The sequence below is a fragment of the Fomitiporia mediterranea genome (assembly GCF_000271605.1).
Source record: "Fomitiporia mediterranea MF3/22 unplaced genomic scaffold FOMMEscaffold_7, whole genome shotgun sequence".
NCBI classification, from domain to species: Eukaryota; Fungi; Basidiomycota; class Agaricomycetes; order Hymenochaetales; family Hymenochaetaceae; genus Fomitiporia; species Fomitiporia mediterranea.
In genome coordinates, this window is record NW_006760392.1 from 2,827,203 (window position 1) to 2,838,208 (window position 11,006).

General features: G+C 46.8%; 5 protein-coding genes across 5 annotated transcripts; 2 read left to right on the forward strand and 3 right to left on the reverse strand.

Annotated features, from left to right (window-relative positions):
* Window positions 1–793: 793 nt before the first annotated feature.
* Window positions 794–1,877, reverse strand: FOMMEDRAFT_21140 (uncharacterized protein). The gene is made up of 5 exons (XM_007267780.1): window positions 1,456–1,877; window positions 1,263–1,390; window positions 1,089–1,194; window positions 981–1,032; window positions 794–903 (listed from the first exon to the last, which is right to left on the reverse strand). The coding sequence occupies exons 1-3, from the start codon at window positions 1,778–1,780 to the stop codon at window positions 1,162–1,164; spliced, it is 486 nt and encodes a 161-aa protein (XP_007267842.1). The 5' UTR covers window positions 1,781–1,877; the 3' UTR covers window positions 794–903; window positions 981–1,032; window positions 1,089–1,161.
* FOMMEDRAFT_134950 (uncharacterized protein) lies at window positions 1,863–3,807 on the forward strand (the record flags this gene model as incomplete). Its single annotated transcript, XM_007267781.1, has 6 exons — window positions 1,863–2,050; window positions 2,104–2,961; window positions 3,015–3,107; window positions 3,160–3,213; window positions 3,272–3,560; window positions 3,616–3,807. 6 exons carry the CDS (start codon window positions 1,863–1,865, stop codon window positions 3,805–3,807), a joined length of 1,674 nt encoding a protein of 557 aa, XP_007267843.1.
* Window positions 3,808–4,179: 372 nt separating this feature from the next.
* FOMMEDRAFT_141468 (uncharacterized protein) lies at window positions 4,180–5,936 on the forward strand. Its single transcript, XM_007267782.1, has 5 exons — window positions 4,180–4,290; window positions 4,363–4,600; window positions 4,671–5,228; window positions 5,312–5,508; window positions 5,562–5,936. The coding sequence occupies exons 1-5, from the start codon at window positions 4,255–4,257 to the stop codon at window positions 5,628–5,630; spliced, it is 1,098 nt and encodes a 365-aa protein (XP_007267844.1). The 5' UTR covers window positions 4,180–4,254; the 3' UTR covers window positions 5,631–5,936.
* Window positions 5,937–6,113: 177 nt separating this feature from the next.
* FOMMEDRAFT_124892 (60S ribosomal protein L7) lies at window positions 6,114–7,497 on the reverse strand. The gene is made up of 5 exons (XM_007267783.1): window positions 7,456–7,497; window positions 7,381–7,396; window positions 7,202–7,294; window positions 6,696–7,000; window positions 6,114–6,639 (listed from the first exon to the last, which is right to left on the reverse strand). The coding sequence occupies exons 1-5, from the start codon at window positions 7,470–7,472 to the stop codon at window positions 6,318–6,320; spliced, it is 753 nt and encodes a 250-aa protein (XP_007267845.1). The 5' UTR covers window positions 7,473–7,497; the 3' UTR covers window positions 6,114–6,317.
* A 1,359-nt stretch (window positions 7,498–8,856) lies between these two features.
* FOMMEDRAFT_29447 (uncharacterized protein) lies at window positions 8,857–10,917 on the reverse strand (the record flags this gene model as incomplete). The annotated part of the gene is made up of 6 exons (XM_007267784.1): window positions 8,857–9,298; window positions 9,355–9,486; window positions 9,537–9,634; window positions 9,696–10,383; window positions 10,444–10,781; window positions 10,846–10,917. 6 exons carry the CDS (start codon window positions 10,915–10,917, stop codon window positions 8,857–8,859), a joined length of 1,770 nt encoding a protein of 589 aa, XP_007267846.1.
* Window positions 10,918–11,006: the final 89 nt, after the last annotated feature.

The following is an 11,006-nucleotide window of genomic DNA, read 5'->3' on the forward strand; positions in this document are numbered from 1 at the left end:
GTCGGCAATCCTAAGGTGTCGCGCGTGCATTCCCACGGTAGATGCCGTGATGGCGGCACGCGTTTTTGTGTCCAGAGTATTGAATGCCTTCTTATAGACGTAACTAGTCCTTCCACAGAACAATAAAAATAAGTTAAAAATAATAAAAATGTTCATGAAGTGTAAATCTTTATTTTTTTCAGAGGAATTCTTTTGTAATTGAGTATTGAGTAAGATAATGTAAATTTACTGAAAGAAATGAGTATATTTCAATGAATAAAATTTTCAAAGAAAATCCCTCTGAACATTTGAAGATTAGTGGCAAATTAGTATATTAGAAAAGAGAAAATAGCAATTTCTAAAGTTTTGTAATTGTAGTTATGTCTTGAAGTTATTTTTCTCCTGTTTGACACTGCATGGACATGTACCAAATATATTCAGACGCGTCAAGTTGCCACTCTAATACTTAGTAAAACAACAGTCAATAACTTTAGCTATTAATTATCAAGTCAGCTCCAACAAATTCTACCTTGAAATTTTGTGTTATGGCAGCCTACAATACTATATTCCTAATAACCAGCTTATCTTGTTATTTTTCTTTAAATTGTGTTGTGCAGAAAATTGAAAACATCTACAACAAGTCTAGACACACATGTTGATCGTATCTACTACATTTGGTAGGTATATGAACTCCGACCTAAAAAAGTGCACGCGCGGCACCTTAGGATTGCCGACCCAATCTTAGGTTGACAACCAACCATATTCAGCGCTTGACGCTCACGCATCAGTACGCCCGTTCTCCGCCCTCTTTTTTCTTTTACCCCCATCATCTCACTCAGCGTCTCTATCTTTAGCACTAAAGCAAAAGGACGCGTGTGCAGAAAATGGGCAGACGCAAGCAGGAAGAGGATGAATATGAAGTCGGTTAGTCCAACGTTCGCATTTGGCGTAAACCGTTGACACTTAGCAAATGCGTGCATATCGTGGTATGTTCCTTCAGAAAAAATCTCAGACGCAATCGTGAGTCTCAAGTACGGAAAACATATTGAGTGGGTGAGTTCCAAGTTTTCTACTGCAAGATTTGGTCCGTTTTCTAATGATTCTGCTAGAAATATCTCGTGAAGGTCTGTTAACAGCTGTATACTATTTCTTTGCCCACGATAAACATATTGTGAATATTTTCTAGTGGAAGGGGTACAGCAAGGCGCACAACACGTAGGTTTTATCTTCACACATCCCTATGAAGTTCGTCTCATGGTTGTCATTTTTCTGCGTGCATGCAGCCGAGAGCCTGCCGAATCTTTCGAAGATTCGCCTAATCTACTAGAGCAATTCTGGAGAAAGGCTGACACTGGAGGAAGAGACCCAACGAAAGCAAAAGATTTCTCTAAGGGAGAGGTAGTCACACTCGGTACGTTTCTCTCTACATTCCAAGCCTCTAGGCTGGTCTGTTAATTATTGACGGTCTGGTATTAGCTGAAGGTGCGGTATGGTCTGAAGCGGAAGGAGACGACGAAGGGGAGGAGCAAGGAGGAGTGGACGAGAGTGCATCTCCAAAACCTCGAGGCAGGAAACGCACCTCTGCTCCCGCGGACGGCACGCCACAACGAAAACGCGGTCGCCCATCTAAAGCAGATAAAGTATCCACAGGAAAGCCGAGGAAGGAGAGCGTCGGAAAGAGAGGAAAGAAGTCAGGCGACGACGAGAACGAGAGTGGTGTTGATAAAGCAAGCCGGCGAAATTCAAGGCGGCTTTCTGCTAAAGTGAGCAAGCCTTGAGTTTCTGCCTTGTCTGCATGCATGTTTTAGTGACATTCGCTTTCTCCCCTATTTTTTGTCGAATGCGTATCATGTGCTCGTGCCCCTTGTCAGGCGTCTGCGAAAATGAAAAAGCTTGGGAAAATGAAAAGAATGATCCGTGGGACCGGTAATCCAAAGTCGAGTTCTGACGATGACGATGACGACGACGAGTCTTCAGCATCGAGAGAGAGAAAAGATGCATCAAAGCAAGGGGCTGAAACCAAATCTGCTTTGAAGAAAAGAAAAACTATTATTGAAAGCGATGAAGACCGGTATGTTAAGTATTCATTTTCCTAGAAATAGATTAAAGTCTAACAGGATATAGTGATGCAGAAGGTTCCTCGCACGATGGTTCACTCTTCAGTGGAGATGATGAGCCGGAACCTGAACCAGTGCCAGTGTCGGAACCAGCAATACAGCCCAACTCCGCAGCTGAAGTAGCCCCTGCTGCGCAAGATTCCACTGACAAACCAAAAGAGGCCTCAGTCGCACCAACACCACAGGACACAGCACAGAAGAAAGAGGAACCTAAACGAAGGCAATATCGAAAGGCTCCGAAAGTGGTGACAATGGAAGATCCAAATGTCAAAAAGAGTATCGAGGCCCGCGTTCATGGTCGTGCTCACGAAGAATCTGGCATATTTAGGCAATCATCCACCAGCAGTGGTGACGCTAGCATCAGTCCCGTGGAAAATAGAGGAGGCTGGCTTGTAGGTAGTTCGTCGCAACCTGTTCGTGCAGAGGGAGGATCATACAAGCCTACGTTGCTTACTTTTGAGAAGGGTAAGCTTACTAGTCATCGGGGCTCGGCAGCACGAGAGGCTTCTTCTCCCGCCACACCATCTGGGTCTGGATCCGCCGGAACGATTCCAGGTTCTCAGGTTGGCGGCACTATGGATGCGGTGGCGCAAAGAGATACTTTGTGGGGCGAATCGGTTCAGGAAAGTAACGCGATGGATACCAGCTCGGATTTCGCTCCTCCTATTGCTCCGTCGGCGACGGTACTTAGTAGATCGTCAACGGAGGTAATAACTTTGGAACCGGTATCGAATGAACCGCCTCCAACTGCAGAGGAACTGCTGCGGCTGTCCGGTGCGAGCGGTGCCGCGCTTGACCTCCCTGATTTCCAAGCTGGTGAAGATACGAATGGTTCCATAATCAATAGTACGGCAGCAACGACTAGGTGAAGTTATATTTTGTTGAGTGATCCTAGTCTTTCTAATGACGCCTATTTAGTACGCTGATGTCGATGCCATCCACTTCTGAGCAACCCTCTGGAGTTCCTGCTCCGCAGAATACCTGGAAGTCCTCGTCCATCTTTGGCCTTCCGTGAGTAATTCATCTAAGGCTTCATTGTGTACTCTCTCAAAAGCGTGTCTAGCTCAAGCTCAAGCTCGTTCTCGTTCTTTGAGAAGATACTTCCATCTTCTCCAACGTAAGCACCGTTTCTCGCAAAGTAAGGAGAGGATCAATTGTCATTTTTTTAAATCTAGGCGTCATGCTCAACCAGCGAAGCTCACCATACCACTTCGTCTTGACCCCATCTCGTCCGTACCTATTATCCTGAAAGACGTGACACAGCCAAGTCTTGGACAAAAGCTCACAGACTTGCTTGCACAAGGCCAAGATGGACCTCCCGGAAAACTATTTGAACCAGACGTCATAAATTCTTGTGTAACTGCTGGTAATTCGGCAGCGCGTGTTGTCCCAGATGAAGGAGTTTCGGACGAACAAAGAGCATGGTTTTCCAAGCTAATAGACGAACTCGATAAGGGGGTGCTGGTGCGTTCCGTAACTTATTCGCCGGGTATTCCGTACCTAATAATTGTTTTTCCAGTTCATCGTTGCCCTTGGCGCGAACTCGTTCGCCTTATGTTCTTCGAACAATCATTACGTTGCACAGAAGCTCAACGTGCCCAGTTCGTTGATAGGCCTTTCGAGGACGGTGATAATGCAGCACATTACAATTACGGACAGTACACTCTACATGACCTATGCTGTCCTAGCTGTGGACCTCAAGCTTCGTTAAAGTATCCGATTTCTGTAGTCAAGGTCGTGTAGAGTTTATTACAACGGATGAAACGATGACAGGCAAAGGATATCTCTTTTACTTGATCGCTGGCTTAATTCCCAGTTGTTCGTTGACCTCATATTGGGTTGGTCTAACATGATTTTCTCTGCCTGTATTCCGCCAATTCTTGGGCTCTTCTTATGACTCTTGTCATTCTTCTTAATACGATAGTAATAGGAATTTATCTAAGTACTGTGAAGTATTTGGCTGTATTTGCTCTGTGTCCTAAACGGGTGTTCTCCGGAAATCACGTCTGCGTAATAATTGGGTCACGTGCAGATTCATATGGAGGCTTGAGCGTCCACGGTTGGGCATTGTCCACGACTCCAGCTCATGTTACTTTGTCCTCCTAGGAAGCTTTGCAGCTAGTGATCGAAAGATACATCTAGCACATTGGATGCAAGGATGAATAGGCCAGTGGAGCCTACTCCGCAATATCTGGTAAGTTTAAGGCTGTGTGACTCGAGGGACTTGCAAGCAGCAGTACTGATACACGCCCCGGCTTGTTCTCAGCGAGAACTAGTACTCGACTACTTAGTGCACAACGCGTATGTCGATTCCGCGCGTGCGTTCGCATCTGAGACTGTTGATGTAGTACACGCGGATGAGATTCTGGAGGGTCTCGCTGGTGACGCGGCTTCCGTAACGGACACGGACGACGTCCAGCAGATGGAGGGAGTTAACACGATCGAAGAAGACAGTGATGATACTCTATCAGAAGAGGACTTGAATCTTGCGCGTCAACGCAGAGGTGAGCAATCTCGAGTCAGGAACATAGATAGCGTGTCTCAGACCCCCTTTCGCCTTCCCCAACCCAACAGAAATCAAACTCCATATCCTTTCAGGCCGCGTTGATGAAGCCACCCAGCTGCTCAACACACACTTTCCTGCCGTACTCCAAGAGAATGATTGCGATATCCCCGCACCGGCACCTCACACTAGACTCCCGAGCGCGTCTTCGCCTTTCTCAAGGTTACGCTACGCGTCACAGGTCTCGACCAAACCCATTCACATAGCGCTCAATCTCCGCATTCTTGCCTTCATTGAAGCCGCACGCACCGTTCCGCTCGTATACTCTGGTGATCCGAAACGTTCGTCATCTTCCGCTTCGATGTCTACGCCTGACACTCCTCCCGGCACGGATCGCTCACCTGACGCCTACTCCGCGCATCAGACTGCGCTTTTACACCGTGCGCAGAGATTGTATGCCGCGGTAGAGTCACTACGTGATACGCGCGATCGAGAGGTGTATCGTAAGGAATTGAACAGCGTTGGTGGACTACTGGCATACACCGTCCCCGAGGCAAGTCCGATGGCGAAGTACTTAACTCAGGAACGCCGCGAGGCTGTCGCCGATCAGGTGAACAGCGCAATTCTCCGTGAGTCTGGACCCTTTTATTCTCATACACTGACGTATTCTTAATGTTAAAAAAAATGCAATTTCATTTTTACGATTAAACAGATCATCTGGGGAAGGCCGCGGCTTCTCATATCGAGCTGTATGTACGACAGATGACGACGGTCATGTCGGTAATGCGGGACAATGGTTGGGCGCCACCACCGCAGGTACGCGACCTCTTGAGTGAATCGGAGCCTGAGCAAACGCCCCCGCCACAACCCAAACTAGCGGCTGTTAAAGCGGAGAAAGCAGAACAAGAAGTGAGCTTGTATCTCGCGAGATGGCAAACGGTTTGCTGAAATTATCTCTGCAGAAATCACAGGTCTGCCCGCCTTTCGACTTACACCAGTTTGTAGGGCCGCCTCCGAAGTCACCTTCCTGACGATTTATTCCTATACCCTGTCTACACAAAGAAGATTCCGTCGCGTTGTACAGAGTCCTTTGTTGATTTGGGCCACTTCATTGTGCTCTATCAGGTTACCCTCAACGGGACTCAGGCGTCTCCTGTACTCATCCTACCTTCAACTACTCTGCCCATCCCCCTTTATACTTGCATTTTCTTATTTAGTATCAATACCACGTGCTGTACTCGACAATTATCTCCGCTCCCCCGTTGTTTCGTATATTCTCTGATCGATGTACATGTACTTTAACAGAATGCAATAAAGCTAGGAATAACCTTTACCTCCGATTTATAACGTTTTGTGGAATTGCATAGTAGTTTCTCTCAGTTGCTGATAGCCCGAAAGTATTTATTTGCAAGGTATTCGCTGCCCAACACCAGGCATCAATTAAGCTGAGATGTAGTTGTAAGTGTTGGTCCCCGTCTTCAACGTCCATCCATTAGCGGACCAGTTTGAATTACATAGAGAAGAGGCTAATGGCCTCCCGAGAAAAAGTTTTGATATTGATTGCATGACACGATAGATGCGCATACACTCGAAAAAGACAGGGAAAGCCATAAAATTGCTTGCAGGCATACACACACGGCCGACACCAACGCTACCTTCCACCCAACCTCAACAATGACAACCAAGTCGAACGACATCATAGACTCATACCATCCCCCTCAGTTCATCTGGCGAATGAGCTTGTTGATGTTCGATTCGCGGTTGCCATGATCACCACCCTCAACGAAATGGCGGAACTTGCGTTCGCGCCAGCCGCCGGTAGGGTTTGAGAGCTTGAATGGCCAGAGGAAGTTAGCTGCTTGCTTGAAGTGTGGGCCGGCGGTTGCGATTTCGTGTACGAGGTCCTCGACGCAGAGAATGTCGTGTTTGCCGAGTGTACCTTCGATCACTGCGTTTGAGTGGAGCGGTACGCGTTGTTTGTTCACTTTTCCGTATCCTCGCTTGTAGATGAGTTCGCGGATGGACTTTAAGTTCGGTTCGCTGTTTGTAGCGATTTAGTTATTGAGTTTTTCGCCATCAAAAAAATATTAACTTACCCATATGTAACGTAAGGCTCAACGAGGCGAAGCATCTGCTGAGTAGCCTTCGTCACCTTCACAAATACACCATTGTTAATCTGCAGCAAACGGAGGAGCTGCAAGATTTTGCGAGGCTTGGGAGCAATTTCGTTGATACCCCGAATACGAACAACGAAGTAGACCTTCGGTTGTGCTGGGACGTAGAAGTCACCTGCAGCACGAGCGGTACGCCTCAAACGGATTTCTTCCCTCTCCCTTGCGGTATATTCTTTCACGTACGCCTCAGCGCGCTTGAAGATCACTTTGCGCCTTGCTTTTTGAGCCTGAGAGAAGATAGTAAGTCAGTAAATGATAGTCGATAATGGAACGCGTGAATAAAAATTAAAGATCAGTCCCGAAAGATGGTTAATTGAAGGCAACATGGACGGGTAGTCTAGCCATTCGTCGAACGAATCGTATACATCATAGCAAGTAACGAAAGCAAAGAATCGAAGAAGTGGATCAAGACCAAGTCAGAAACACACCTTACGGGCTGCAGCCGCTGCAGCAAGGCGTTCCTCCCGAGCCCTCTCGTTCTGCTTACGCTTCTTGAGGAGCGTCTCCGGGACCTCGATGTCCTATCCATATTCCCCGACACACAAGTCAAAATAAACCGAAGTTAGTTCATGACTCCAACCCTTCATGGTACGAATGAAATACGCACAGCAGCGCTCGGAACTCTGGAGTCATCAGAATATCATCAGACGCAAGTTATATAGCAAAGTAAAGCAATACGTACGTCGTTGAAGGAGCCATCGGGGTCGTTTTGGTCTTGAAGTTGTACACAATGACAGAAGTAGCGGCAAATTTCGATAGTCACACAGTGGTGTCACATGCGTTACAATAGTGCTGTACAGTTCTAACTGGTGGCACGTGATCTTGACACGTCCAGAGTTTGGTTGGTCGGAGAGTGTGTGAAATTCTCAACTACTCGTCACTCATCGGATTTTGTGCAACAATAAATTAGCATCCAACTCAAATGGCTCACGACTTTCCATAAACTACTACCGCCTACTTCTCTCTGAATAATAGACGAAAACCAGGATAGTACCGCCTTTCTTACTGGTTCATATCTTATTCCTTCGGGAAAAGAAGCTGGCGCTCCTCTGTATGATCCAACTTGCAACCCTTGAACGAGATTTCTGGTTTTTTAAAGTATTCCAATCGAGCCGCCATCCGACTGTAGTGGTCCAATGAATCACCCGGAAGATTGAAATCTTCAGCTTTGGTATTGACACCGCTTTTTCTGGCCATATACCGTTTGAACCCATGCGCTATATGTATCTGGGGCCGCCTTTTTGCAACCCACATGAATGCCTGGCGCCATGTAAATTTTTTTCGGTAATGCAAGTACGCAATCACAACTGCAGTGGAACGAGAGTAACCCTGCCAACAGTGCATCAGAATTTTGTTCTTCTTTCCATGTCTTTCCTTTGTTCCCTCGTCTATGAATGGAATGCAGTCTCAAAAAATATTCTTGATATCTTCCATTGGCCCGTCCTCAGCGTCCATGTACTTCCATGAGAAGCCTTGCAATGATCCATACGGTTCACCCTCGTAGGGTTTCTGCCCAATGCTTAAGACGTGAGTAAATCCATTGTCCCGTAGAAAATTCTTGCGTGCAGCCTCGATCGAGCCTACATAGATCCCATTTCCTATATATGTTATGTCTTCTTCTGTAAGTAATGGTATGTATCGCGTATAATTGCCTTTTGGTAGTTCTGGCGGTGGTATCGTTGGTGGTACATGTGGTGTGTGTGCATCTTCTGGACCCCCCACCCCCCCAGACATTTGCTTGAATCGTTGCGTTGTATTAGCAGTCTGCAGAAAAATGTGTGTATATGCGTACATTATTACGAGCTCCGCTCTATATCCCTACGCTGTGAAAGATGCAAAGCTCTGTAACAATGCAAAGTGCTTAAGTTTACTACTAACAAATCAATAAAGTGCCCTTGTTCGAAGCAAACGACTTTATTATTCTGATTCTTCGATGTTACACTAACACCTAGTGGGTACTATTGTACATTCTCGAGCACAGGCTATTGTGGTGATGCCAAGAATCCACTGGCTCTGAAACAGCTAGTACACCAAGTAACAAACATCACCAGTGAATTTACGCAAATATCGCAAATACAGCTGTTCAGTGTTCACACAGGTTAAAAACACGCGAGTATAAGTCATAGTCATATCGATTATCGTCCTTTTCCTGGGCACTGCGCTCTTCCATCAATTCCAGCCTGAACTTCTTCGCGTCCTCTTCGCTCATAACTTCCGGAGATGCTTGCTTCGCAATAGCATCTAACAGTTCGGCAGGAAGCTTGTGTAGCAAGGTGCTCGGCTCTGCTTCATGCAATGCTTGTTTAATCCAGGATTGCTGCTGTGGAGGGACGATTGAGGTCGATGGGATTGGTTCCTCGAGGTTTGGATCAACGAGGAACAAAGCCAGTATCTTACGATGACCTAGTTTGGTTGGATCTGTAAGACGGAATGGCGAAACTCGATGCTGGTAGATATTGGGAAAGGCTAGGCATCTTCCCTCTACCGTTGGCGTCGCACCAACGACGTTCGTAAGGTTTGTCGAGCTAGTATAGCAGGCATAAGTATCAGTGTAATTGAAAGAGAACTTCATAGTTCTCACTCGTCGTAGTCCATTATCATACCCCACGTCTTGTAGTGTGCATGGTAATCGTAAGTATCGGCTTGTATTTTCGTCGCTGGTTCTGGCTCGTCCACAGCAATACGGAAGGCTAGCTCGCTTCCCGTGATATTCCTACGAAGAATTAAGACAGGGATCGTAGTAAATAAGGAAAGCGGTCTTACTCCTGCTCATAATAATAGATGCCTGATGAGACGATGCGCTCATTTCCCATTCCCTCGATGTGCCATGAACCCCCTTTGTATTCGGGCTTCTCGGGAGTCTGAAGAAACAAAAATTCTTGGTCAAATTTTGGAACAACGTTTTGTAAAGCTACAACTTACAAGGTGGATGTTAGCTAGCTTGACTATCACCTGAATGGTCCGTCCACGCAGCGACACGTTATTGTCCCTCTTTTCTCGCCCACCCGTGTACCCCTCTTCAGGCACTTGCGGTAATCCAACAATTCTATCTTCTTCCCAGATATTATCTATGTATCCTTCCAGTTCTTCATAATAATCTTCGGCATCTTCGTTCTGCGGATGCCTCGGATCCACCTCTTTCAACGGCAGATATTCCCCAGGAATACGGTGTGGGAGGGGGTTTAACATGTCCGTTAATACACGTTCGAAGAGTGGGACGAACGCGGATATTATTCCCTCAACAGCATCGTAGAGCTCCATATGTGATGGGTGCAGATTATTGATGTAACTGAGAGCTTTCGCTTTGCCCTCTGCGTCGATGGAAAAGTCGGTTGGCAACCATTGGAAACGCTGGGAGGATAGCTCCCGTGCAAGGGTGACGAAAGTCGGGGGTTTCAATGGAGCAGGGCTTGCGGCTGTCTTAGTCAATGTATTGTTCGTGCGTGGGTACGCAAGAGTACGGCCGTAGACGACGCAATAGAGTGACGGGTGCACAAGGTCGAGAACCTGTTCATTCGATCCTGGATGCCAATCATTCTCGGAATCGGGAACGTCTTCCAACACGGCAACACCTTTCTTCAGACGTGCGAGTAAATCACTGCCGATCAGTCTATCGGAATGCCAGACGCCATCGAAGCAAGAAACCTTGATACGTAAAAGTAAATGTCACATTGTAGAGTTATGAAGCTTATCGATGCTTGCCTGTATGCCACTCTGCTCTTCGCGCAACTTCGCATAGCCATCCAGTTCATCAAGAATGTAATCGACCTCTTTTTCAGTGAGCGTTACGGTTGAGTTTAAAATGCTTCCCTGCCCGTGATCCCCAGTAATGTATTTGCTTGCATCCTCAAATGGGACGAGCATTGTCGCGCGCTCGATCCACACGAGAGCCATCTCCTGCGCCTCTTTCCGCCAGCGTGCACGGATCTCTGGATCAGTGTATTTCAACCACCAATTTGGTTTCTCGCGGATGCTCGCGGAGAGCTTGACCATGGCTAGCTCGTGTAGCTACGCAGGATGGAGCAGACGTAAATTTGCACATTCATAAGCATCAAGAAAGACAGGCGCCCACCGTTCTAGGAGGAGGGAGAACATAATTCGACAGATCAACGACATGTGGGAAGGGTTTTTTCGGTTCGGTCATCATGTACTGTACTATGTGATCCAGAGTTGAGGATGAAAAGACCAGACATGGTTGTTAAAGTTTATAAGTGCACGACAAGCCTGCGAAAT

Coding starts and splice junctions, on each gene's coding strand:
- FOMMEDRAFT_141468 (XM_007267782.1), top strand. CDS start 4,255: ATGAATAGGCCAGTGGAGCCTACTCCGCAATATCTG. Junction 4,601..4,670: donor TCTTGCGCGTCAACGCAGAG/GTGAGCAATCTC, acceptor CCAACCCAACAG/AAATCAAACTCCATATCCTT. Junction 5,229..5,311: donor GGTGAACAGCGCAATTCTCC/GTGAGTCTGGAC, acceptor ACGATTAAACAG/ATCATCTGGGGAAGGCCGCG.
- FOMMEDRAFT_124892 (XM_007267783.1), bottom strand. Junction 7,001..7,201: donor CAGCGGCTGCAGCCCGTAAG/GTGTGTTTCTGA, acceptor ATCTTCTCTCAG/GCTCAAAAAGCAAGGCGCAA. Junction 6,640..6,695: donor GAGCCTTACGTTACATATGG/GTAAGTTAATAT, acceptor CGCTACAAACAG/CGAACCGAACTTAAAGTCCA.
- FOMMEDRAFT_21140 (XM_007267780.1), bottom strand. CDS start 1,780: ATGCATGCAGACAAGGCAGAAACTCAAGGCTTGCTCACTTTAGCAGAA. Junction 1,391..1,455: donor AGACCATACCGCACCTTCAG/CTAATACCAGAC, acceptor AGAGAAACGTAC/CGAGTGTGACTACCTCTCCC. Junction 1,195..1,262: donor AAGATTCGGCAGGCTCTCGG/CTGCATGCACGC, acceptor GATAAAACCTAC/GTGTTGTGCGCCTTGCTGTA.